Genomic DNA, 27,192 nt, shown 5'->3' with positions numbered 1-27,192 from the left:
GTTGGGAAAGATGGTGGCTTCTTTCGAGGCCGTTCCTTATGCGCAATTTCATTCAAGACTGTTGCAAAAGAGTATCCTGTCAACTTGGAACAAGAAGGTCCAAGCTCTGGACTTCGAAATGTGTTTATCCCCCGAAGTGTGTCAGAGCCTCATTTGGTTGTTGATATCCAAGAATCTTCAAAAAGGAAAATCCTTTCTACCAGTTGCCAACATTCTGGGCTGGGGAGCAGTCCTGGAAGAAGCATCTGTCCAAGGGAAATGGTCCAAATCAGAGATGACCTTGCCCATCAATGTTCTAGAGGTTCGGGCAGTACGCCTGGCCCTGGAGGCCTGGACTATGGAATTGTCTTGTCAAGTTCCAATCCGACAATGCCACAGCTGTGGCCTATTTCATTCAGGGGGCATGAAAAGTCGTGCAGCCCAGAGAGAGGTGAATCATGTTCTATCAGCAATTTTCATTCCAGGGATAGAGAATTGGCAGGCGGACTACTTGAGTCTCCAATAATTGTTCCTGGGAGAATGGTCCCTTCACCTCGACATCTTCTGTCAATATGCCAAAAATAGGGATTTCCGGACGACGTGGATCTGTTTGCATCCAGGTTCAACAATAAGATTGACAACTTTGTGTCAAGGACAAGGGATCCGATGGCATACGGAACAGATGCCTCGTTTTTTGTTTTTTTTTTTCCCGTGGGATCAGTTTTTCCCTGATCTATGCGTTCCCTCCTGTTCTGCTGCTTCCACGCCTTCTCGCAGCATCTAGCAAGAAGGGAAAGGAGGTGATTCTTGTGGCCCCAGTGTGGCACAGGAGATCTTGGTTTGCCTTGGACCCTACCACTATGGCCAGCCCTTCTCTCGCAAGGTCCGGTATTCCATCCTACCTAACAAACGCTAAATTTATGGGTTTAGCTATTGAGACCCACATTCTAAAAGATCGTTGGCTGTTGGCTAGTTTCTACTTTGGTTAAGGCTAGGAAGCTGGCCTCGAGTCATATACTATAGAATCTGGAAGGCATATGTCTCCTGGTGTGAATCCAGGGGTTGGCACCCCAGGAAATATGTCATAGGTAGGATCCTTGAATTCCTAGAGATTGGATTAGGAATGAAGCTGACCTTGAGTACTATCAAAGGCCAGATGTCGAACGACCACTTGTTCACACTCTCTGGCTCGTAACTTTTTTCAGGAGGTAACGCGGATTAATCCTCCAGTTGGGTCACCCCTGAACCCTTGGTACTTAAATTTAGTGCTGTAGGCTTTACAGAAGCAGCCTTTTGAGCCAATACGAGATATTCCCTTGGTCCTCTTGACTAAGAAAAATAATTTTCTTGGTTGCCATATCTTCTGCAGGAAGAGTATCAAAGTTGGCTGCTCTTTCTTGTAAAGAGCCATATTGGTTTATTCTGTATTCCTACCGAAGGTAGTATTGGTTTTTCATTCAAACCAGGATATTGTGCTGTCTTAATTTTTTCCAGAACTTCGTTCTGTGGAAGAAAGGTCACTACATTCTTTTGATGTGGTGAGAGCGGTCAAAGTCTATTAAAAGTGTCCGCTTAGATTCATTAAGCAGATGTTTTGTTTATGTTGCCAGACAGTCCTAAAAGAGGACAGGCAGCGTCGAAATCTACTATTTCTAAATGGTTCAGTCAAGTGATTGTTCAAACTTATGGTTTAAAGAGGAAAATCCCTTCTTTTCATATTAACCACTTCAGCCCCGGAAGGATTTACCCCCTTCCTGACCAGAGCACTTTTTCCAATTTGGCACTGCGTCGCTTTAACTGCTAATTGCGCGGTCATGCAATGCTGTACCCAAACGAAATTTGCGTCCTTTTCTTCCCACAAATAGAGCTTTCTTTTGATGGTGGTATTTGATCACCTCTGTCGTTTTTATTTTTTGCGCTATACACGGAAAAAGACCAAAAATTTTGAAAAAAAATGATATTTTCTACTTTTTGTTCTAAAAAAAATCCAATAAACTCAATTTTAGTCATACATTTAGGCCAAAATGTATTTGGCCACATGTCTTTGGTAAAAAAAAATGTCAATAAGTGTATATTTATTGGTTTGCGCAAAAGTTATAGCGCCTACAAACTAGGGTACATTTTCTGGAATTTACACAGCCTTTAATTTATGACTGCCTATGTCGTTTCTTGAGGTGCTAAAATGGCAGGGCAGTACAAAACCCCCCCAAATGACCCCATTTTGGAAAGTAGACACCCCAAGGAAATTGCTGAGAGGCATGTTGAGCCCATTGAATATTCATTTTTTTTGTCCCAAGTGATTGAATAATGACAAAAAAAAAAATTACAAAAAGTTGTCACTAAATGATATATTGCTCACACAGGCCATGGGCATATGTGGAATTGCACCCCAAAATACATTTAGCTGCTTCTCCTGAGTATGGGGATACCACATGTGTGGGACTTTTTGGGAGCCTAGCCGCATACGGGGCCCCGAAAACCAATCACTGCCTTCAGGATTTCTAAGGGCGTACATTTTTGATTTTACTCCTCACTACCTATCACAGTTTTGAAGGCCATAAAATGCCCAGATGGCACAACCCCCCCCCCAAATGACCCCATTTTGGAAAGTAGACACCCCAAGCTATTTGCTGAGAGGCATGTTGAATCCATGGAATATTTTATATTTTGACACAAGTTGCGGGAAAGTGACTATTTATTTATTTATTTATTTTTTTTGCACAAAAGTTGTCACTAAATGATATATTGCTCACACAGGTCAATGGGCATATGTGGAATTGCACCCCAAAATACATTCTGCTGCTTCTCTTGAGTACGGGGATACCACATGTGTGGGACTTTTTAGGAGCCTAGCCGCGTACGGGCCCCCGAAAACCAATCACCGCCTTCAGGATTTCTAAGGGTGTACATTTTTGATTTCACTCTTCACTGCCTATCACAGTTTCGGAGGTCATGGAATGCCCAGGTGGCACAAACCCCCCCCAAATGACCCCATTTTGGAAAGTAGACACCCCAAGCTATTTGCTGAGAGGCATGGTGAGTATTTTGCAGCTCTCATTTGTTTTTGAAAATGAAGAAAGACAAAAAAAAAAAATTTTTTTTTTTCTTTTTTTAATTTTCAAAACTTTGTGACAAAGTGAGGTCTGCAAAATACTCACTATACCTCTCAGCAAATAGCTTTGGGTGTCTACTTTCCAAAATGGGGTAATTTGGGGGGGTTTTGTGCCACCTGGGCATTCCATGGCCTCCGAGACTGTGATAGGCAGTGAAGAGTGAAATCAAAAATGTACGCCCTTAGAAAGCCTGAAGGCGGTGCTTGGTTTTCGGGGTCCCATACGCGGCTAGGCTCCCAAAAAGTCTCACACATGTGGTATCCCCGTACTCAGGAGAAGCAACAGAATGTATTTTGGGGTGTAATTTCACATATTCCCATGGCATGTTTGAGCAATATATCATTTAGTGACAACTTTGTGCAAAAAAAAAAAAAATATTTGTCTCTTTCCCGCAACTTGTGTCACAATATAAAATATTCCATGGACTCGACATGCCTCTCAGCAAATAGCTTGGGGTGTCTACTTTCCAAAATGGGGTCATTTGGGGGGGGTTTGAACTGTCCTGGCATTTTATGCACAACATTTAGAAGCTTATGTCACACATCACCCACTCTTCTAACCACTTGAAGACAAAGCCCTTTCTGACACTTTTTGATTACATGAAAAAATTATTTTTTTTTTTGCAAGAAAATTACTTTGAACCCCCACACATTATATATTTTTTTAAAGCAAATGCCCTACAGATTAAAATGGTGGGTATTTCATTTTTTTTTTTTTCACACAGTATTTGCGCAGCGATTTTTCAAACGCATTTTTTGGGGAAAAAACACACTTTTTTTACATTTTAATGCACTAAAACACACTATATTGCCCAAATGTTTGATGAAATAAAAAAGATGATCTTAGGCCGAGTACATGGATACCAAACATGACATGCTTTACAATTGCGCACAAACGTGCAGTGGCAACAAAATAAATACATTTTTAAAAGCCTTTACAGGTTACCACTTTAGATTTACAGAGGAGGTCTACTGCTAAAATTACTGCCCTCGATCTGACCGTCGCGGTGATACCTCACATGCATGGTGCAATTGCTGTTTACATTTGACGCCAGACCGACGCTTGCGTTCGCCTTAGCGCGAGAGCAGGGGGGACAGGGGTGCTGTTTTTTTTTTTTTTTTTTTTTTTTCTTTTATTATTTTTTTGCTTTTTTATCTTATTTTAAAACTGTTCCTTTCATTTTTTTTTTTTTTTTTTTATCATTTTTATTGTTATCTCAGGGAATGTAAATATCCCCTATGATAGCAATAGGTAGTGACAGGTACTCTTTTTTTGAAAAAATTGGACCCTAGATTTCTCCTCTGCCTTAAAAGCATCTGACCACACCAAGATCGGTGTGATAAAATGCTTCCCCAATTTCCCAATGGCGCTATTTACATCCGGCGAAATCTAAGTCATAAAATGCTCGTAGCTTCCGGTTTCTTAGGCCATAGAGATGTTTGGAGCCACTCTGGTCTCTGATCAGCTCTATGGTCAGCTGGCTGAATCACCGGCTGCATTCTCAGGTTTCCTGTTGAGACAGGAGAGCCAGAGAAAAACACGGAAGACGGTGGGGGGGGGCATTCTCTCCCACTGCTTGTAAAAGCAGTCTAGAGGCTAATTAGCCGCTAGGATTGCTTTTACATGAAAGCCGACCGCTGGCTGAAAAGAATGATACCAAGATGATACCTAAACCTGCAAGCATCATTCTGGTATAACCACTCAAAGTCGTGAATGGTGTACCTGAAGATAAAAAAATGGTTAACAATAAAGCACAGTAAACGGTAAAGTATAAAAAATTGCATACCTGAAAAGCAAACATGATAAAACATAATAACAATAAAACATTGCAGAATAGAATACAGTAAAAAAGAGCAGAACAATAGAGAGAGAGAATAGAGAGAGAGAGAATAGAGAGAGAACAATAAAACGACAACTATTATTTTTTATTTTATATTTTTGTTTGTGTGTTTTTTTTTTTTTTTTTTTACACTTTTTTTGTAACTAACTTTTATAACTGTAACCGGTTCCAGGTTCGGGTCTCTCAAAATGCGATGGCATCTTGGGAGACCCTGTGAAAGTGTGCCTAGTCTGTGCAATGCTGTACCCTACACTAATACTCAACTAGTGAATGGTAGCGTTCAAAACATTCACCAATGCAAAGACCAGGATTGACAGGAGGGACAATAATAGCGGGTGTCACGCCTATATCCGCGTTTGCTGCAGACACAACATCTTTTTGGGGGGGTTCGTTGGGTAGGGGTACTCGGGAGGACATAAAAATGCCTCTCATGCAGCCGACTGCATTTGGTTGGGGATGTGAATGGGGGAAGTACGGGCGCTGCAGAAGTGGTGGGTTCCCAATTAGGATTGGCGAATGCAGCAGGAAGGGCATTATGGGCACGACGGGCCTGTGTTTGTCTTTTTGGTGGCAGCGGGACACTATTTGTGCTTGCCACCTCACCAGCTTGAACTGCACTTATGGGACTCGCCACGTCACCAAGTGTTACTGCAGTGCTGGTTTGACTACGACCGGGGTGTACTAGGCCACTGGTGCTTGCCAGTTCACCAAAACGCTACCAAAAAAACTGTTAGCGATCGCAGGGATCAGGCCTGACTCTGCGAACGCTGCAGTTATGCGTTTAGTGTTTTGTAAGTGACAGTGATCGATCAATACTGCACTTGGGTGGGCTGGGCTGGGCCGGGCGGAGGGGCAAAACGCAGGTGCTAGCAGGTATCTGGGCTGATCCCGCTAACACTGCGTTTTTGGGAACCCTAAACTGCTGGGGACGCCAGTATAGATCTGATCGGATCAGATATTGATCAGTTCAGATACTATACCACTAAGGGAGGTGTACGGTGCGTGCGTGGGTGTTAGCGCGACCGGCGCTAACCTGACGCTGCCTGGGGCTGGTGCTTGCCAGTTCACCAAAACGCTACCAAAAAAACTGTTAGCGATCGCAGGGATCAGGCCTGACTCTGCGAACGCTGCAGTTATGCGTTTAGTGTTTTGTAAGTGACAGTGATCGATCGATACTGCACTTGGGTGGGCTGGGCGGAGGGGCAAAACGCTGGTGCTAGCAGGTATCTGGGCTGATCCCGCTAACACTGCGTTTTTGGGAACCCTAAACTGCTGGGGACGCTAGTATAGATCTGAACGGATCAGATATTGATCCGATCAGATACTATACCACTAAGGGAGGTGTACGGTGCGTGCGTGGGTGTCAGCGCAACCGGCGCTAACCTGACGCTGCCTGGGGCTGGTGCTTGCCAGTTCACCAAAACGCTACCAAAAAAATGTTAGCGATCGCAGGGATCAGGCCTGACTCTGCGAACGCTGCAGTTATGCGTTTAGTGTTTTGTAAGTGACAGTGATCGATCGATACTGCACTTGGGTGGGGTGGGCTGGGCCGGGCAGAGGGGCAAAACGCTGGTGCTAGCAGGTATCTGGGCTGATCCCGCTAACACTGCGTTTTTGGGAACCCTAAACTGCTGGGGACGCTAGTATAGATCTGAACGGATCAGATATTGATCCGATCAGATACTATACCACTAAGGGAGGTGTACGGTGCGTGCGTGGGTGTTAGCGGTACTGCCGCTAATCTGACCCTGCCTGGGGCGACGCATATCACCGCCGGGCGATCAGGGGGCTAAACCTTTATTCGGTAATAAACGGCGGGTGCCCTGACACTATAAAAAATAAACGAACTAACCAGCGTCACCCGTAACGGTTATACGGTGATCAGTGGTGAAAGGGTTAACTAGGGGGCAATCAAGGGGTTAAAACATTTATTAGATAGTATATGGGGGTCCATGTCGCTATAAAACGCTGACGGCGAACCTAAATATTTACCTCACTAACTAGCGTCACCAGCGACACTAATACAGCGATCAGAAAAATTATCGCTTAGCGACACTGGTGACGGGGGGTGATCAAGGGGTTAAAACTTTATTAGGGGGTGTTAGGGGGGTACCCTAGACCTAAAGGGGGCCTAACACTCACTGCCCTAACACTGTAACTGTCACAAACTGACACCAATACAGTAATCAGAAAAAAAAAAAAAAAAAACCTGCTTGGTGTCAGTTTGTGACGGGGGGGGGGGGGGGGGTGATTGGGGGGCGATCGGGGGGGGGGATCGGGGTGTTTTGTGTGCCTGGCATGTTCTACTGTGTGTGTAGTGTTGGTGCACTCACATACCTGTCTTCTCTCCTCGGGCCGGAACGGAAATTACCGAGCCGAGGAGAGATGACATCATTTCCTCTGCCTCTGTGTACACTACAGAGGCAGGGAAATGATCCCATTGGCTGGGAGCGATCGCGAGGGGGGGGCCACGAATGGATGGCCTCCCCCTCACCATCGATCGCCGGGGGAGATTTGCCGACCGCCGCAGGCACCGGGGGGGGGTCCGATCGGACCCCCCACCCGCTGGCAGGCAAGGACGTACCTGTAAGTCCTTTTGCCTGCCCGTGCTGCTCTGTCGACGTACATCGTCGTGCGGCGGTCGGCAAGTGGTTAAAGTGCTCTTCTCCAGGGCTGTTAGTGCTTCTTGGGCAGTGTATCACCAAGCCTCGGATCTGGCTCAGATCTGCAAGGCTGCAACTTGGTCTTCAGTCCATACACTTACCAGATTCTATCAAGTAGATGTAAAAGGTCATGAGGATATTGCCTTTAGGCGCAGTGTACTGCAGGCTGCAGTATGAGTCCTCTAGTCTCTTGGTGCCTTATTTTGTTGTCTCCCTCCCTTCAGTTGGCATTGCTATGGGACATCCCACATAGTAACTACTATGGCTCTGTGTCCCGTAATGTACGATAAGAAAATAGGATTTTTATAACAGTTTACCTGTAAAATCCTTTTCTTTGAAATGCATCACGGGACACAGAGGTCCCTCCCTTCTTTGGTATACACATGTATTGCTTTGCTACAAAACTGAGGTACTCCCACCAGTGGGAGGGGTTATATAGGGAGTGCAATTTTTAATTCATGGCGTGCCAGTTTCCATCACCTGAAGGTGGCAAATAACCCCACATAGTACCTACTATGGCTCTGTGTCCCCTGATGTACTTCAAAGCAAAGGATTTGACAGGTAAGCTGTTATAAAAATCCTATTTATTTTTTTCTGCCGTCGTTTTTTTTTTTTTATGTCTAAGGCCTCATTCACCTGGGTGATTACACCCATAATGCGGCAATGTGAGAATTTTTATATTCTCTCACATTTTTTCACACTTGCTCTGCAGTGTTTCCCATGGGTTTTCAGTGCAAATGTCTGGTGGCTTCAGGAGGTTAAAGGTAGAGAGCAATGCCAAAAAGTAAAGAAACAAGAGCTACATCTTTTATGTAGTGCCATTCAGACAGCATTTATAGTATATCTGAAAAATTAATTCTACCAATCTGTGAAGATCTGCCTTGACAGGTTTTGCATCATTTAGATCAATAAATTGAACATGGGGTAGAAAAGAAGCAGATTCAAATCTTTTTATGCAAACTACTGATGTGAATACTGTATTGTCTGCATTATGCATCTGAATGGTCTCCAGTATTCATTCATTTTGATAACCTGTATAATGAAACTTTCTTCTTTTTAGATGGGAAAATGCGAGGCTTTGCATTTGTGCAGTTTAAGAACATGCTGGAAGCTAGCAAAGCACTAAAAGGCACGAACATGAAAAGTATAAAAGGTAGGGGGGTATAAAGAAGTATTATAATATGTGGTGATATCCTAAACATTAATTGTAAGAATAATAGGAAAATCCTCCAAGAGCTGTGACCATTCTAAATGCACTTATTTTTAGAAGCATTTTAAAACTTTTAAACTCTACCCATGGCTAAGGTAAACTTTAAAATCTGTCATTTTGTTTTGTAGATCAGACTCCTCAGGTCTCCATAGCATTAACCACCTCCCCCAGGTGTGCTTCCCCTATTTTTTTTTTCCCAAGAGTACAAGCTTCTGCAGTCACAGGGTCTGCTTCCCGCCCTGTAGATCTTGCTATTGGATTATTACACTTTAACAGCAGACATTAAGTGAGCAACTTAGGGAGAAAAAGGCTTCTCATAATCATCATACCAAGATGGATAAAATAGATGTGTGCAAATCACATTCGTTTAAGAATTATATACAATTGAATTTTTTGTGTTCATTTTTACTACTTGAATAATAAAAAATAAGCACTTGAATTTAACGTAACCTCTTCTTTTACAAGGATATTTATTTTGATTAGTAAACATCCTTAGACAAGATAGTGTCCTGATTGTGTTACAAGTAGGTTTTATGGCATTGGGTGTTATTAGAAATGGACAGAAGACAAACAAAATAAAAGTATTCCCATTTTACTGTATGTAAAAAAAAAAAAAAAAAAAAATTTTTTTTTGTTTACTCCTTTCCAGAAATATATATGTTGAAAATGTTGACATTTTATTGATGATTATATTTTAGACTCTTGGCCTGCTTTTTCTGAGCACTTCTGTTTTGCAGACCGTACGGTTGCTGTTGATTGGGCTGTAGCAAAGGATAAATATACAGCTACCCAGGGAGCAACTGCCAGTGGTAAGTTGTTTTAATGGTTTACTTCAAATGAAGTGTGTGTTCTTTAAAAATGTAAAGTGGTTCTAAGATTAAAAGGTTGTGTGGTTTTTTTTTTTTTTTTTTTTTTTTTTTTTTTTTTTTAACTTTGAAGTATAACTAAAGGCAAAACTTTAGTTTTGGATAGAGGGGAGGTGGATTAGAACCTTTTTTTTCATGTTTTTTTTTTTTAATTTTAATTGCTCTCTGTGTCCCTGTTAGGGAGATTCACCCTCTCTATTTGTCTGGTTTATCGTTATTGTTAAAAGTGAAAAAAAATCCCACATTTTTGGATTGTCCCCAGAAAGGGGAAAATCTTCCAGTGGGGACACTAATTCTGGTGATCAGGGGGTCCCCAAGAGATTCTCTTAATTTGCACAAATTTCCTCTCACTTCCTGTTTGGTTGTGGGACAGGAAGTGAAGGTAAATCTCCCCAATGGGACAAAAATGTAGAAATTAAATCTTACAGGGCTTATAACCCTCCCTTACTCTATCCAAAATTGTGGGGGGGGGGGGGGGGGGAGTTTTGCCTGTCTTTTAAAGTAGTTGTAAAACCTTCCCTTATGTGTTGCATGTGCACTCCCTCACTCCCCTCATACTTGCCTGATCCAGAGATTGTGAATGAGAGCAGCGGCTCTTCCGGCTCTGTCCTACCATACTGCACAGACTGATAGCAGCAGGGAGCCGTTGGCTCCCGCTGCTGTCATTCATTATCTGTGCCAGAGGAGTGGAGGGCAGCTGAGCTGCCCGGTCTGTGTCAATGGATGCAGACAAGGCGGCATGGGAGAGACTCCACCCGAGTGCCCCTATAGGAAGCAGTTTCCTATGGAGGCACTCTCCAAAGATGAGCCGCCAGGAGCGCTGGCACAGGACCCCAAAAGACAGGGATCAGGGCTATTGCACAGAGCAGGTAAGTACGATATGTTAATTATTTTTAAGGGGGTAAAGGAAGAACCTTTTAATGTTTAAGGTAGTAAAGCAAAAAAAAAACTTTCACTAGCTGCTCCTCCCCAACATCCATCTGAGTCCTGTATGGATCCAGCGCTATGCTCGGCTGCATTTTTTTTTTTCTTCTCTCTAATCACAGGAGGATCAGGCAGTAATGTGAGCTTTTGGCTCCTGCTGTTGTCAATTCACTCCTGTGAGGGGTGGGGGGCGGGGGGGTCAAGGCTGAGCTGAGCCGCACTGTGTGTCCATGGATATACACAGCCCAGCTTGGGAGCAAGTCTGCATTTGTGACCCCGTAGCACAAGGCTTGCTATGGGGGAACATACAGAAGTGGAAGAGCAGAAAGCGATGGTGGGGGTACCCCTGAAGAGGAGGAAGGCCCGCTTTGGGCAATACCATTGCACAGAGCAAGTAAGTATAAACTTCTTGATTTTAATTTTAGAAAGTTGGACTTTACAACCACTTTAGATTTGACATATCAAACAAATCTTGTACAGGCAAGAAGCAGATGCTTGAAGGGTCTCAGAACTTCAAAGCGATCAATGGACAGAAAGTAATGGGCAATGGTCACAATCAGTCTAAGGTTTTGATCCATCTGCATTCACTCCAGAGCCTAAAATATACAGCTGATTTAAAAAAGAAAATGCTGGAAATAGTTTATATCTGTTCCACTGGTCATTCCTTGAATCTTCTTTCTCTTGAAAATCAAAGTTACCAGCAGAACCAAGCCCTCTAGTTGAGAAGAATGTCAACAACTATCATGATTGGTTCTCTGTAGGTTTCTTCAAAATTTAAAAATGTTTCTTTCAGAAACCAAGAAAAATCCCAAGCCGCGTAAACCAGAGGAGAGTGATGAGGATAAAGCTGAAACTGCCTCCTCAGATGAAGAAGAAAAAGAGGAGGAAGAAGAAGAAAAAACATCACTGAAGAGTGAAGGCAGTTCTGCAGAAGAGGTGGGAGATGCGTCAAATGATGAAGATGTTGAGCCAGAAGAGAAGTATCCCAAAGCAAAAAGGAAAGAACACAAACCGTGAGTGCAAATATGTTAATGTATAGTGATATTTTAATTAACCCAGCGTGCTTTGGGAATTTTCTGTCCTGTACTATTAAATTTTATTTAAGAAATAAAAAAAAAAGTTTAGATTTCAAAAGAGCTAAATTAAAAATGTAATACTATCATAGGTTCTCTAAGTATGTAAACAACTATGTGAATAAAAGATCAGCAGCGGCACAGCTCTGCTTGAGTTATATGCCTGACACTTGACTTGAATATAATAAAAAAATGAATTAAATCTAAATGTATGTATTTTTTTTTAAATGACAGAGGAAATTTGGAGTTAGGGCAGTATTAGCAAGTTATTAGATGCAAGCTTTCGAGTGACCTTTATATATTTTCTTCAGGCTTTATACATCTATCATAAAATGTATAAAGCCTGTAGTTGGGATCAAAGGCATTCCAAAAGCTTGTATCTTTAGCCACTTTAACCCCGGAAGGATTTACCCACTTCCTGACCAGGCCATTTTTTGCGATATGGCACTGTGGGCAGTCGTGCGATGCTGTACCCAAACAAAATTGATGTGTTCTTTTTTTTTTTTTTTTTTTTCCAACAATCTAGCTTTCTTTTGGTGATATTTGATCACTTCTGCGGTTTTTATTTTTTGCGCTATAAACAAAAAAAAAAAAAAAAAAAAGCAACAATTTTGTAAAAATACCATCATTTTTTTACTTTCTGCTATAAAACCTTTCCAAAAAAAAAAAAAATGTAAAAAGACAAATTTTTTCATCAGTTTAGGCCGATATGTATTCGAGTACATATTTTTGGTAAAAAATCGCAATAAGCGTATATAGATTTGCACAAAAGTTATCGCGTCTACAAAATAGGGGATAGATTTATGGCATATAATTTTTTTTTTTTTTTTTTTTTTACTTGTAATGGTGACGATCGGTGATCGGGACTGCGACATTGTAGTGGACAGATTGGACACCTAACTGACATTTTTGACATTTTTTTGGGAACCAGTGACATTACTACAGTAATCAGTGCTTAAAATATGTTTTGTTGGTGTACTAATGACACTGGCAAGGAAGGGGTTAACATCGGGAGATCAAGGGGTTAAATGTGTTCCCTGCAGGTGTTTTCTAACTGTATGGGGGACTGTTTAAATTGGGAAATGCAAAGATCCATCTTCCTGCTTAGCAGAAAGACTGGATCTGTGTGATCTCCCCTGTCATAACGGAAATCAGCCTTGTTTAGACAGGCAGATCCCCGTTCTGTCACTGCGGGGAACGATCGTGGGTTGCTGGCGTACATAGTCTGCTGGACCCGCTGCTTGGCTCCCGCCAATGGAAGCATGCACGCGCACCAACAAAAGCGAGTTCCTGAGCCGTCATACAGCTCCGGCAATTCGCTTGATTGTGCCACCTTGCAGGAATATGAGGGTGGCTGGTCGGCAAGTGATTTAATGACTTCAAGTTCTACTAAAGCAAGATTTTATTTTTTTTTTTAAATAAAATAACAAACCTGTTTATACTTCCCTGCTCTGTGCAGTGGTATTGCACAGGGTGGCCCCAATCCTCTTCTCGGATCACCGGCGGCTATCTTGGCTCCTCCCTCTTTTTTTTTTTTTTTTTTCTTTTCTATCCCCATAGCAAGCCATTTGCCATGGGGACACGCTATGCGTGCTCCCTCCTGACCTGTGTGTCTATGGAGCCGCTCTCTATGGACTTACACAGCGGGACTTAGGCCCACCCCCGCTTCCTCTTCACTGCATTTGATTGACAGCAGCAAGAGCCAATGACTCCTGCTGCTCCAATGCTGTGTGAAGAGGAAGTGAGGGGAGAATGGATGCAGCTGTGCACAGCACTGATCTACTCTTCTTCCCTCTTTTGCCCTTCATACAGGGAAGGGGGGGGGGGGCACAGGTAAACAGAAAATTAGTTTTTTTTTTTTTTTTTTACCTTATTGCAAATAATGCATTAAGGTAAACCTTTTTTTTTTTTTTTTTTTTGTTAAGTAACACTTTAAGTTGGCCATAAAGGGTATCAATTTCGCCATACATTAATCAATAGTTAACACAATACTCATGCAACAGTCTAGTGATCTAGATGCCGCTAAAACGCTATTGTAACCTAGCATCTAGTCACACACAAAATATTTTGTCTCATTAGTTAGTGATTGTAAAGCTTAAAATGTTTTTATTTCACTAAACCAATAAACCTGTCATATTTGCCTGGTCTGTGCAATGGTTTTGCATGGATCAACCCTGATCCTCCTCTGCTGGTGCTCTTGGCACCCCCCAAGAAGAGGTCTCTACGTGTAGCAACATAGGATATAAAAACGTGTGCATGTTTTGATGTCTTTTGCTGTGTATTTTAATTTGTATGGGTTAAGTCCATTTTAGTGGACATCTAGAATATTTAACAGGGTTTCCATTCTTGTTTTGATTTTTTATTTTTTATTTTTTTTATTTTTAAGTTCACTTTATGTATTGTTTTTCATTCATATATTAACTATTAGCCCGGTAAAAAAACAAAAAAACAAGAGGAATGATGACAGTGAGGAGGAGAGTGATGATGATGATGATGATGATGATGATCAACGGGAGGATAACAAATCTGACTCTGGGCAGGAGAGTGACTTTGAAGATGATCTGTCAGCGGACTCTGATTCTGAGAGTAAGAAAAAAGGTACATTTTAAAGTCCATGCTCTTACACTTGATATGTAAGCCCACATCACTGAATGGCACCAAATCTAACAACCTGTTGCTTTACAGATAAGAATAAAAAGAAAAGGCAATTGCCATCTGATGTTGGTGAAGGAAGGACATTGTTTATCAGGTGAGCTTCTCTTATAGCTAATACTGAATCTGTTTCGTATTCATTTGATAAATGATTTTAAAGGGGATTTGTTAGGATGATGCAGCTGAGTCTCCTATTCGGTACAGAAGAGACATTTCACAATGCCTAAAAATAGTGCTTGATTTGGGGCAGAACATCTCTGCAGCATTGCAGTTCTATTTTTACCCCAGAACTGCAAAATTTGGGAGTTTTGCATCTCTCACCTTTACACACGCTATGAACCAGAGCAATTTAATTTTTTGCTATGCACTGATTTATTCAGCAATACTTTATTCATTACTTGAACAATAACAGAATAATACACTTTATACGTTTTTTAAGGCCCAACGAGATTTTCTTTGATTGTCTTGCAAAAATCACCTTTTTTTATGCAATCCTTTTACAAAAATGTAACAAAAATGCAACTTTGACATAGTTGCATAGTAGGCAAGGTTGAAAAAAAGACTCAAGTCCAACCTATATGTGTGATTTTTTTTTTTTTTATGTCAGTATTACATTGTATATACCTGTATGTTGTGGTAGTTCAGGTGCTTTGCTAATAGTTTTTTTTTTTTAATTATCGATGCTCCCCGCTGAAACCTTCGCCTGTGGAAGGGAAATTCAACATCCTTACTCATACACGAGTCGAATTTTAAGAATATTGTCTTTCGAAAATCTTATCTAAGAATTTTCGTTCACATTTTGCACCATTAGTGGGCTGCAGCAACAGCCAATTTTCGTGCAGCAATCAAATTTGAGTAATCGGGCATGTTAGTGAATTGTTTGTTTTAAAAAAAATTTCCAATCGATGATGGGAATATCGTGCGAAAAATGTAATAGAAAAAGGAATGCACATGAGTGTAAGAAAAGAAAATTCCCGAAAAGAAAAGATTCCCGGCCACAAATTCTTTTCTGTAGCAACATGAGGTGAAATTGAAGGCTTGGTTGGTCGAATTTCAAAAATCAGTGGTGGCACCATCGGATCAAAAAACGCACTAAATTTCTGATTTTGAAAAGAAAATTTGGTGAATTTGACCCATGTATGGCTTGCCTAACAGTAAAGAACCCTCTACACAAAAAAATTAAATAATTATAGTTAATAGAAACAATATAAAAAATAAACAGCAGGAAAATAGGATGAGTTAATGCTGATTAGGGTAAGCTAAAGGTTACTAAGGGGTTAAATAGAGATGGAAACAAATTTTTAATAAAAAATACAAATCTGCGTATCTTTTTACACACCAACATCCCAACTTAATTTTAAGACCTCATTCACACAGATGTACCTATCCATACACCTGTGCAAAGGGCCTTCTTTTCTGGCAAGGGATGTGCAGGCATTCCATGCATCCATGTACAGGCAATCCCATTCATGTCTATTGGGATTCAGCAGCATCATGGACTTGCATGACCGCATCAAATTGGGACTAGTGGCTCTTTACCTTCCTCTTGCATTCTGTGGAGGCAAGCCTGCTCATCACACAGGTGTATGGATAGGTACATTGTTGTGAAAGAAGCCTGAGAGGTGGAAATTGCTTGCAAGTGGGACAAGAAGGCAGCAGCGTGGTGGTACAGGTAGACCCACAAAGAGGACTTTGTATATAATTACCCCCCTTAGAGATGTTTGGTTTCAACTGTCGAGAATCCCTGCTTGGTTTTACTGGAACATCGAAATTTACTCAACAGACCTTCACAGAAATATATTTTTAAAGGAGGAGAAATAAACATTGAATGAGCGAGTGTTCTTTATACACTCACTGTGTAGCTATGACCAAATTCATAATGCAACTGGCCAAAATATTGACTTATTGGGAAGGGGTAGCAGAGAAGGTAATTTTATTCATTGTGACAAATTTCATTGACATTTTTAAGAACGGTTTTTAGAGCACTGCAATCTGACTTTCAAATGTCTTGTGAAGTCTCAATATATGACCCCTTTTGACCTTTAGGAACCTGTCTTTTAACTCTGAGGAGGAAGACCTGGAAGAATTGCTGCTCCGATTTGGAAATATAAAATATATCCGCATTGTGGTTCATCCTGATACCGAGCACTCCAAAGGTTTGCACACTAACTTAAATGTTTTTAAACCAAGCTATGGAAATAGCCTTGAGTCATGTACCATAGGCTAGTTCCTCTACAGTGATTCAGAGACAATGTTAATGTGGCACTAAATGATATCCTCTTCTCTAATCTATACACATCCACTACTTAATAGCCGTGTGATCTATTTTTCATTAAATCGTTTCTTACTGTGGTTTTCTCCTCCTGTACCATCCTCTGTAAGCTGCTGAACTTCTCCTTTCCCCCCTAACTTCTGTTTGTCTGGAACGAGCAGCGCAAGTTAGTTGTGGTCCTGTGCGCTGCTCTATTCACACTGAAAATCCTATAGTCTCTAGTCCAGTGGTCATCAACCCTGTCCTTAGGGCCCACTAACAGGCCAGGTTTGCAAGATAACTGAAATACATCACAGGTGATATCATTTGTTGCTCAGTGATTTGCAATATTCCAGTCTGCATCTCCCCAAGGTAATAAATAAAACCTGGCCTGTTAGTGGGCCCTGAGGACAGGATTGATGACCACTGCCCTAGTCTATCTCGGGAGTGAGCAAGAGAGGGTGGTGCCATTCCTACATACAATGGGATCTTGAAGAAAGGATGTAGCTGCCCTCTAGAATAGAAGGTACACTTTTAATATTAAAAACCCCCAAAAAACAGAGCTCCACCCAAAATGCGAAGTTCCGCTTTAAGAACTCGTTCCTCGCTCCTCTTGAACAATTGGCACTTTTGAGGAGTGGGGGGGGGGGGGAGCAAGTACCCGATTTTGACAGGTGCCTGCTTCCCACTCTTGTTCCGAGTGGAAGTTCTCCCTCCCCTCCCCCTGCAGTCTTCTGAGACACTGACCGGTCCCAGTGGACTGCATCCACCACTTGCATTACGCAGTGCAACCCGTGCAAGATGTCGCAGCTGGGTAAAGATGCCAGGGACTGAAGACATCGGGTGTGAAGACTGAAGACTGGGGTGAGCACACCGTTGTATTGTGGGACAGGTTAGTGGCTGTTTAACCACTTCAGCCCCAGAAGGTTTTACCCCTTTCCCGACCAGAGCACTTTTTACAATTTGGCACTGCGTTGCTTTACCTGGTAATTGCGCGGTCATGCAATGCTGTACCCAAACAATATTTGCATCCTTTTTTTTCCCCCCACAAATAGAGCTTTCTTTTTGGTGCTGTTTGATCATCTCTGTGGTTTTTATTTTTTGCGCTATAAACAAAAAAAGCGACAATTTTGAAAAAAAAAAACAATTTTTTTACTTTTTGCTATAATAAATATTTCTCCATCAGTTTAGGCCAATATATATATATATATTCTTCTACATATTTTTGGTAAAAAAAAATATCGCAATAAGCATATTTTGGTTTGCGCAAAAGTTATAGCATCTACAAACTATGGGAAAGATTTATGACTTCTTATTAATAATAATAATCTATATATAATTTTTTTTTTTTTTTACTAGTAATGGCGGTAATCTGCGTTTTTTTTTTTTTTTTTTTAAGCGGTATTGCGACGGACACACTTTTGACACATTTTGGACCATTGACATTTATACAGCGATCAGTGCTATAAAAATGCACTGATTACTGTGTAAATGTCACTGGTAGGGAAGGGGTTAACACTAGGGGGAAATCAAGGGGTTAAATGTGTGATCTAACTGTATGGGGATAGGACTGAGTAGGAGAGGAGACATATCGCTGTTCCTACTTACTAGGAACAAACGACATGTCTCCTCTCTGACAGCACAGGGATTTGTGTGTTTACACACAACGTGCGATCTAATGCATCTGCAAACTGCATCTTCCATAAGCATTTACAGCAATGGGGCTTGTTTGTCATTAAGTCTGTTTTTACAAAAGAGCAAGCTCTCTTACAGATGTATCAGTTTACAAGAATGGTAAACCATTTGCCACTGACAGGGTGCTTATAACTATCAACATTTATCTATATAAAACCCTCATCTTAAAACAAAAAACTGCTGTAACCTATAACGTATTATTCTTTATTATTCAGGATTTATACAGCAAAGTGCCAGCAGTTTGCGCAGCACTATACAATAAAAAGGGGGATTATACAATTTCAATACAGAAGGAATAGAAGGGCCCTGCTCATGGAGCTTACAATCTAAAGGGAGGTGGTACAGAAGGGGATGATCTGATGGAGCCTAGTACAATATAGTACAGTTCTGAAGTGGTGAATAAATATAGTACAGTTCTGAATAAATGAGTTTTCAAGGATCGCCTAAAGGCGGACATTAGAACTTGTGAGCTGGAGTTTGGCTTACATTTTGTATCTAAATGGGAGTTACATCGACACAGCATGCCGTAAATGCGGTCTGAGCATGTGCGGCTTAGATCACATTACCCACTGACTGGCAGGGGGGAGGTTATGACAGATAAGACCTCTAGGTCAGCCTGTTAGTGGATTTTGGTTTTGTTAAGTTTACTACCACTTTAACTAGTTCATTTGGGCCAAGCTAGCCCAAACTATTAACAACATGAACATGTGCGCCTCAGCTAGAGGTCGACAGATGTGGGTTTTTCTCTGGCCGATGCCGATATTTAGAAATCAGGGCGGTCGTTCCCCCCCCCTTTCCCAAAGGAGGACATTGGGTGGAGAGGCAGAGGGGAGAAGACAGTGCAGCACCTGCTACTGTACAGTAGTCATGGATCATTTCTCTTCCACTCAGCGGCCCCATCCTGCATGGCACCTGTGTGGAAGGGGGTATGATCAGGGTTGGCCCAAGACATTGTGCTGCCTGGGCCCCAGAATGATGTGCTGCCCACCAAAAGGCCCCCTCAATTCATTATTTTATATCATGATAACTAAAATTAAATTCATCAGAAAATCAGATTAAAAATGCCATGACTCTATCCCCTATTTGTAGACCTGGTAACTTTTTATGCAAACCAATCAATATGTGCTTATTGTGATATTTTTGGTAAAAAAAAGTAGCAGAATATATATTGGCCTAAACTGATAGACTTTTTTTTTTTTTTTTTTTTTAAGTCAGTATCCATAGGAGGGGTTTCCATTATCCCTGCTAAGTTTCATTTTATACAGTGTGTCTTATCTTCAGTTTGTGTATTATATGTGAAGTTGCGTATCAGTGACCGGTATTGTCATAATATTGAAGCCTATTGAGATTTCCATACATTTGAGGATTCCACCATTATTGTTAAGTTATTGATCAGTTTTTGTTTTGTGGTGTGGGAACACATAACCGTGCTTGGCGGCAAGCCTTTTACTGACACTTTTTTATTTTTTTTTTTACCTCCAGTAGTTTATTGTAAATAGTAGTGTGGTGATTATCTATTATACTAAAGATCGGCATGTGGAATTAATAAACATCAACAGATTTCAGTTGTGGCCCCCCATGGACAATGTGTCTGGCTGCTGAGTTCATCGCCCCATTCCTGCACTAAGTGCACTGATTGGCGACACTAACAGGCAGCAATGATTGGTACTGATCAGTGGCGCTGATAGGTGGCACTCATGGGCATTGATTGGCAGCACTGGGCACTGATAGGCGGCACTGATAGGCAGCACCGATTGGCAGCACTGGCACTGATAGGCGGCGGTAGGTGGCATTGGCTGGCACTGATATTAGGCGGCACTGATTGGCACTGGCAGGTGGCACTGATTGGCACTGGCAGGTTTCACACTGAGCCAATATAGTGTAATTGTGTGTGAAACTGAGATAGTCAGGTCCATAAATATTGGAACATCGACAAAATTCTAATCTTTTTGGCTCTGTACACCACCACAATGGATTTGAAATGAAACAAACAAGATGTGCTTTAACTGCAGACTTTCAGCTTTAATTTGAGGGTATTTACATCCAAATCAGGTGAACGGTGTAGGAATTACAACAGTTTGTATATGTGCCTCCCACTTTTTAAGGGACCAAAAGTAATGGGACAATTGGCTGCTCAGCTGTTCCATGGTCAGGTGTGTGTGTGTTATTCCCTCATTATCCCATTTACAATGAGCAGATAAAAGGTCCAGAGTTCATTTCAAGTGTGCTATTTGCATTTGGAATCTGTTGCTGTCAACTCTCAATATGAGATCCAAAGAGCTGTCACTATCAGTGAAGCAAGCCATCATTAGGCTGAAAAAACAAAACAAAGGCATCAGAGAGATAGCAAAAACATTAGGTGTGGCCAAATCAACTGTTTGGAACATCCTTAAAAGGAAAGAACGCATCGGTGAGCTCAGCAACACCAAAAGACCCGGAAGACCACGGAAAACAACTGTGGTGGATGATCGAAGAATTCTTTCCCTTGTGAAGGAAACGCCCTTCACAACAGTTGGCCAGATCAAGAACACTCTCCAGGAGGTAGGTGTATGTGTGCCAAAGTCAACAATCAAGAGAAGACTTCACCAGAGTGAATACAGAGGGTTCACCACAAGATGTAAACCATTGGTGAGCCTCAAAATCAGGAAGGCCAGATTAGTTTGCCAAACAACATCTAAAAAAGCCTTCACAGTTTTGGAACATCCTATGAACAGATGAGACCAAGATCAACTTGTACCAGAGTGATGTGAAGAGAAGAGTATGGAGAAGGAAAGGAACTGCTCATGATCCAAAGCATACCACCTCATCAGTGAAGCATGGTGGTGGTAGTGTCATGGCGTGGGCATGTATGGCTGCCAATGGAACTGGTTCTCTTGTATTTATTGATGATGTGACTACTGAAAAAAGCAGCAGGATGAATTCTGAAGTGTTTCGGGCAATATTATCTGCTCATATTCAGAAAAATGCTTCAGTACTCATTGGACAGCGCTTCACAGTGCAGATGGACAGTGGGTGGGATCCAGCTACTATCAAACACCCAGCCAATGATTGGGCTGCTTAAAGGGGCGGGGTCACATACACGTAACGGCCTGCCCAGATCCCATCCCGTTGGCTGGTGTTTGATAGCTGCTGGTCCTGCCCACCCCCGACATCAACGCTCAATTTTGACAGCTGGTTTCTCTGCATTCAGTTACATGTGTCAGTTTCACACACTCAGAGGCTCTGCCAAGCACCGCGCTGCTCTGCCAATGGAGTGTGGAGAAGGGAGGAGGAACACTTGTGTGTTGACGGGGCACAGTGCGGTCAACGTTAATCGGCCTCATTTGCATAATAATCGGCCGATGCTGATTTCTTAAAGACCAACTATCGGCTTATATATCGGTCGACCTCTAGCCTCGGCTACACACAGTATACAGCTGTGGTATGTCAACATTACAAAGTTTCCTCTGGTTGGCTGAGACAGATTGAAACGTCATCTACTGGCCTCTCCACAATCGGAAAGCTTTGTATTCATTCAGCGAATACAAGGTTGGCTATGAATTGCTGAGTGGCGCTCGCCGTGGCTCAAGTTTTGTTTCAGGTAAGTAATGGGATTTTCGCGTCTCATAGCTGGAATAAAAGGCTGTATACCGTATGTAATTGAGGTCCAAACTAGTTAAAGTGACAGTAAAGCTGGAAATCCGCTTGAACGTGGGCAGGTTTCAGATCAGTAGATGTGAACCCATTAGTCCAGGGTACTGCTGCATGCTTACATTGTTGATGTTGGGACACCTCAGTGGACTATCTCTATACATCGGTGTCAACTTTTACTAGCAAATCCTATTGTAGAGAGAAGTACAGCACTAAAGCTTAGTAATTTATGACACAAACTTTTAGATTTTAAAAAATGTTTTATTTTTCTTCTTGTATTTTAAAGGTTGTGCCTTCGTCCAGTTTGTGGATAAAGAATCCGTAGAGAAATGTCTAGTGGCTGCCAAGGATGAATCGGAGGTAAGGCAGCTGGCCTCATGCAATTCGCCTGTAATTCATATCTTACACAACGTATGAAAATTTTGGAAAATAAAGATGGATGTGTGAACTAAAACAAAAAATTTAGAATAGAAGGCGAATAAATGAGTTTAATATGTCCTTAACAAGTTGATTACATGTGAAACTGATCTTAAATGACCCTTTGCCATTGTTTACAGTGATTTCTTTTGACTTTGTGTTATTACTCAGGATGGAGGATTGAAGCTTGCTGGGAGGAAGCTGATGGTGGATCTTGCTGTGAGCAGGGAGGAAGCTGGGAAACTACGTCAGAAGAAAGTCAACAAACCCACAGGGACAAGAAATCTCTATCTGGCAAGAGAAGGATGTGCGTATCCCATCTATGTGTGAATACAGTCGTTTGTGCACACTTCAAGCAGCCCTTTAGCAATTTCTGACAAATTTAGCCTTCTATCTTGTACAGCTGTACAGGCTCCTCTGTACTAAAATTGGTTACCCTGATTTTACTGCAGTGTAAGCTTTTCAAAGTGTGCATTACAAGCTGCAGCAAGTCTTGCCCAATTTCCTGGCTGGAGGACATCCAGCAACATTTAGCTTTTTTCTTCCCAGCTTCTCTGTCCCTTGCCTGCCTTATTTATTCATAGAATTGCAGTTCGTTCAATCATGGAGACTTGGCATAACATGGGCTAGGGTGGTGGTTTACATGAAAAACAGTCTAGAAGGAAACCTTTTCACCAGCCATGATCTGCTTGAATTTCCTAGAGTAGCACAGATCCCAGTGATGATGTTACTGGGTCTAAAACGATAGAGATATCTATCTATCTATCTATCTATCTATCTATCTATCTCAGCATGTTGATGGAGAGGGTGTAAAACAATTGCCATGTTTAGGCCTTGTTCACACTTAAAGTACTAACACTTAACAAACATGCCTATAGCGTTATTGTGAGTTCACGTTGTTTGCTGTGCATTCAACGTGCGTTTAAAAATGCTCCCCAAATGCCTTCTGCATGTTTTGATGCCTGTTAAAGGCAAATTGGAAATGCTTGACCAACATTTTGCCGGCTCTCATATTTTTAAGGAGCCCTATTAAAGTTCTTGTGTGAACTCTTTTTTTAGGTGGGTTCACACTTATGTGAATTGGATGTGGCTTTCCCTGCATTCAATTTGCATGACAGGAGACTGTGACCAGCTCTCAATGGAGCCAGTTCACAAATCTAGAGGGCAGATTGCATAGGAATCCTGGTCGTCTTTTTTGGCTCAGTTTCAGGTCCAAATTCAGGCGTTTTACTTTGTGTAAGCTCATTCACAATTTATATGGGTGTCGGGTAAGTGACAATTTCAAGGAAAGTGCAGTAATTGGTTGTACTTAAACCTTCACCAGTTTCCTATTTTAACAACATTTTTGTTTTAACTAGAATGACGTCTTAATAGACATGACTTTGTAACATTGAATTATACTCTTAACAGTGATTCGAGCAGGAACAAAAGCTGCTGAGGAAATGAGTGCAGAAGATCTGGCCAAAAGAACTCGGGTAAGCATGAATAATACGGTCACAGCAAGGACCATTACTATGCAGGTTTATTTACAGAACGTTTGTGTTGTCCTTGGCAATCAGGCCTTTTTTATTTATCTTTTTTTTTCACTTTTAAAGTGCAATCATCTGGCTGCTGTTGAGTATTACTGTTTAGGATTATTTTATTTATGCAGTACTGAAAGGAATACAATATATTTCATGTTTTTTTATCTCTACCCCCCCCCCCCCCCCCTCCTTTTTTTTTTTCCCCAGTTTGAAGAGATAAAACGGCAGAAGTTAAAGAGCCAGAACATTTTTGTCTCAAAGACCCGTCTGTGTGTTCACAACATTCCTAAATCTGTGGATGACAAAAAGTTGCGTCAGTTGTTTTTCTCTGCTGCAGGTGGAGATAAATCTGTTAAAATTAAAGAGGTAAGTAAAATGAATCAGGGTAAACTCATTGTTACACCAAATATTCTTTGAATCCCGGAAGGGAGCTTTAAACTTCATATAATTGACATTTTATTTACCTTTGCTATGTGGTATGCAGTGGAAGTTTTGGCTATGCATCTCTAAGGATAAGTTCACCTTTTAGTAACCTGTTACACCCATATTTAGGATGTAACTTGTTACTAACTGAGCAGCCGCTGCAACCCATCCCCCACCAGTCCGTGTCGTGACAGCGGGCCGGGGTTTTTCTCCTTGTACCTGCCGCCATTAAAAAAAAAAATAGATTAAAAAAACACACAGCCGGCTGTGTCATTCATTCAGAGTTCTGTGATTGGGAGCACTACAACTACCATCATCCATTTGTGGCTGACAGCTGGTCGTTTTCAATGAACTACCAGAACGCTGATGAGCTCTCTAGGTAGTTCATTGATTCTTCCTGTCTTTCAGTAACTCCCTGCCTGTTCAAGGTATGTGCAGACAGCTACACGGACAGTCTGCAGGAGCCTGAGATTGCATTTGCGATCTGCTAGTGAACTTATCCTTTTTAAGCTAATGATTGACATCCATTTTTAGTTGTTAAATCCTGATTTATACTGCACACCCTGAGAATCATAAGCAGTGACTACAGATATGCTTTCTTTTTTTACTGGACAGCTCAGACAGGAAAATTGTATTGAAACGCTGCAAATATTTCTAGCCTGGCCCATTATTTTTAGTACTGTTATTTGGGGGGGTGGGTAGAGAGGAAAGTCCATGAGTCTCTTTTTTAGGAATCGTAAACGCCTTTTTGGAATTATGTTTATTTTTTAATGCATTTTACTTGTGGCACAATCGTTCATATAGAGAATTTACTGCACCTAAAATATAGCCAGCTAGATTTTATTGAATGCATACATGTAATCCTTGCCTTACATTTTAGTTTTCAATTATGAAAAATTATATATTACATTTTCTTTCCTTTCACTTTTTTTCCCATCTAGTGTCGTGTAATGAGAGATTTGAAAGGCTTGCCTGGAAATCATAAGGGGCAGTCTCTAGGTTTTGCCTTTGTGGACTTCAGTGAACACGAACATGCCCTAGCAGCTCTGAGACAGATCAACAATAATCCAGATCTCTTTGGACCGAAAAAGGTGAGGATCTAGTCATACTTTTTTCTTAGTTATTAATATTATTAGATATACTTGCGGGGTGGCTTGCGCTATAAAGCTTTTATTATAGCAGTCTTTTGCAGTATGGTTGAATATAGCAGACTTTTGCAGCAATTATGCTAAGTAGGAATATTCTTTCTAAATGTCATACATGCATCCCTGCTCGGTTTTATGGATATAGGTAAGATTAGTAGGAAGCATGATGAGAATTCATAAACAAGGTGAAATATTACCTATACTAATCAAACAATAATCCACAATAGCGTACAAAAAATGAAAATCACAAACACATAAGTGAAATGTAATTATAATTCTAACTAAAATCTATCAAATGCCCCAATAAATGTCCATAAACTTGTGATGAAATAGTGCTTCACTTCTAACCGTAAAACACGCACCAAATATCCTCCACCAAAGTGATTAAAGTGAAGGTAATATTTTACCTTGTTTATGTATTTAGTAAGTAGCAGCACTTTATTGCAAATAGTTTACAATTGGTTGTCTTAACACCTTTTTTTTTTTTTTTTTTTTTTTTTTTTTTTTTTTTTTTTGAGTGCAGTGCATGGGTACATACATGATGAGAGTTGTCTCATATGTCCCCTAGAGATATTAGATATTGGTCCTGCTCACAGAGCTTACAAACACTCTTGTATTGTAAAGCACTGTGCAAACTTCGCACTATATAAATCTTTGTTTAATGATCATAGAGATTCCTACTGAAGGGAAGTTGTACACCCTGTTTTATAGCCTTTAAAGCAGGGGTAATCAACCTTCGAGAGATGGATATATAGGGATGGGGATTAGGCGTGAAACAATTATAACTCCAGAGAGGCACGTTCCTAGTAGATTCGAAATCCAGATGCAAGAGGAAGCAAAATGAAACTTTACATGTGTCTCTATGGAGTTAAATAATGATTTATAACAGTTTTAAAAGAGATGTATAGAAAAACTTTATTTGCCATCCATGGATGGAATTTCTTAAAACATAATACAGTCTGAGGAAAAGTACAGTTTACTGTTTGTTTGGTGCAAGTCCTGGTATGAGGTGTCAAAGAAATGTGGCCTACGCATTTCGCAGGAAACCCCGCTTCGTCAGGGCCTTTATAACAGCACAGACGGCATACATATGTTAGAAATGTCCTAAAGATACGGAGTTACAGAATTAGCTAAATTTTTAAGATAGTATTAGATAAAACCTTTATATTTTTTTATATGCAACATAAAAATAGAATTTCTGTACGGCCCCTACATCATTGTGGGGCATCTGTAATTGCCTATTAATAAGGTGCAAGTACATCATAGAGATTTAACAAAAATGCAGTTACAACCGAAAAGGAGGGTTTCACCATATCAGATCAATTGCCAGTTGCCACATCCCTGGTATCCTATCAAGAAAAAGGAATCCCCCTTCATTGGGACTTTGTAATATATTAATATAAATATAAATATATATATATATATATATATATATATATATATATATATATATATATATATATATATATATATATATATATATATATATATATATATATATATATATATATATATATAATTTTTTTTTCCAAAAAAAGTTTAATTTATTGAATGTACATAAAAACGTTCGTTCATATAATGACTAATTTTAAAAGGACATGAAGAAATACTACAAAAGTATACAAAACATAGACAAAACAGTGAGTTACATGGTATGCATGACAAAAGATTGTTACTCTCCGGTATATAGTGATACCCAGAACCCTTCATCAGGGGTATGACGTAAGAGTGTATGTAGTCATAATTTTGTCTTTACATGTAAATAATTCCACCATATAGCAGAATGGA

At 40.8% G+C, this 27,192-nt stretch overlaps 1 protein-coding gene across 1 annotated transcript in view; it reads left to right on the top strand.

The window, feature by feature from the left end:
* The window catches only part of RBM28 (RNA binding motif protein 28), a 52,376-nt gene that overhangs the window by 15,168 nt on the left and 10,016 nt on the right, over nt 1-27,192 (top strand). Inside the window, exons 5-15 of the mRNA XM_073619300.1 lie at nt 8,656-8,748; nt 9,543-9,614; nt 11,389-11,608; nt 14,097-14,266; nt 14,354-14,417; nt 16,367-16,476; nt 22,183-22,256; nt 22,485-22,620; nt 23,724-23,788; nt 24,044-24,202; nt 25,201-25,350. Of these exons, the coding sequence (XP_073475401.1) occupies nt 8,656-8,748; nt 9,543-9,614; nt 11,389-11,608; nt 14,097-14,266; nt 14,354-14,417; nt 16,367-16,476; nt 22,183-22,256; nt 22,485-22,620; nt 23,724-23,788; nt 24,044-24,202; nt 25,201-25,350 (1,313 nt within the window). The remainder of the gene's footprint in view (nt 1-8,655; nt 8,749-9,542; nt 9,615-11,388; nt 11,609-14,096; nt 14,267-14,353; nt 14,418-16,366; nt 16,477-22,182; nt 22,257-22,484; nt 22,621-23,723; nt 23,789-24,043; nt 24,203-25,200; nt 25,351-27,192) is intronic.

Source organism: Aquarana catesbeiana, linkage group LG03 (genome assembly GCF_042186555.1).
Source record: "Aquarana catesbeiana isolate 2022-GZ linkage group LG03, ASM4218655v1, whole genome shotgun sequence".
NCBI classification, from domain to species: domain Eukaryota; kingdom Metazoa; phylum Chordata; class Amphibia; order Anura; family Ranidae; genus Aquarana; species Aquarana catesbeiana.
Note: the sequence above shows the minus strand (reverse complement) of the source record. Positions and strands in the feature narration are given on the sequence as shown.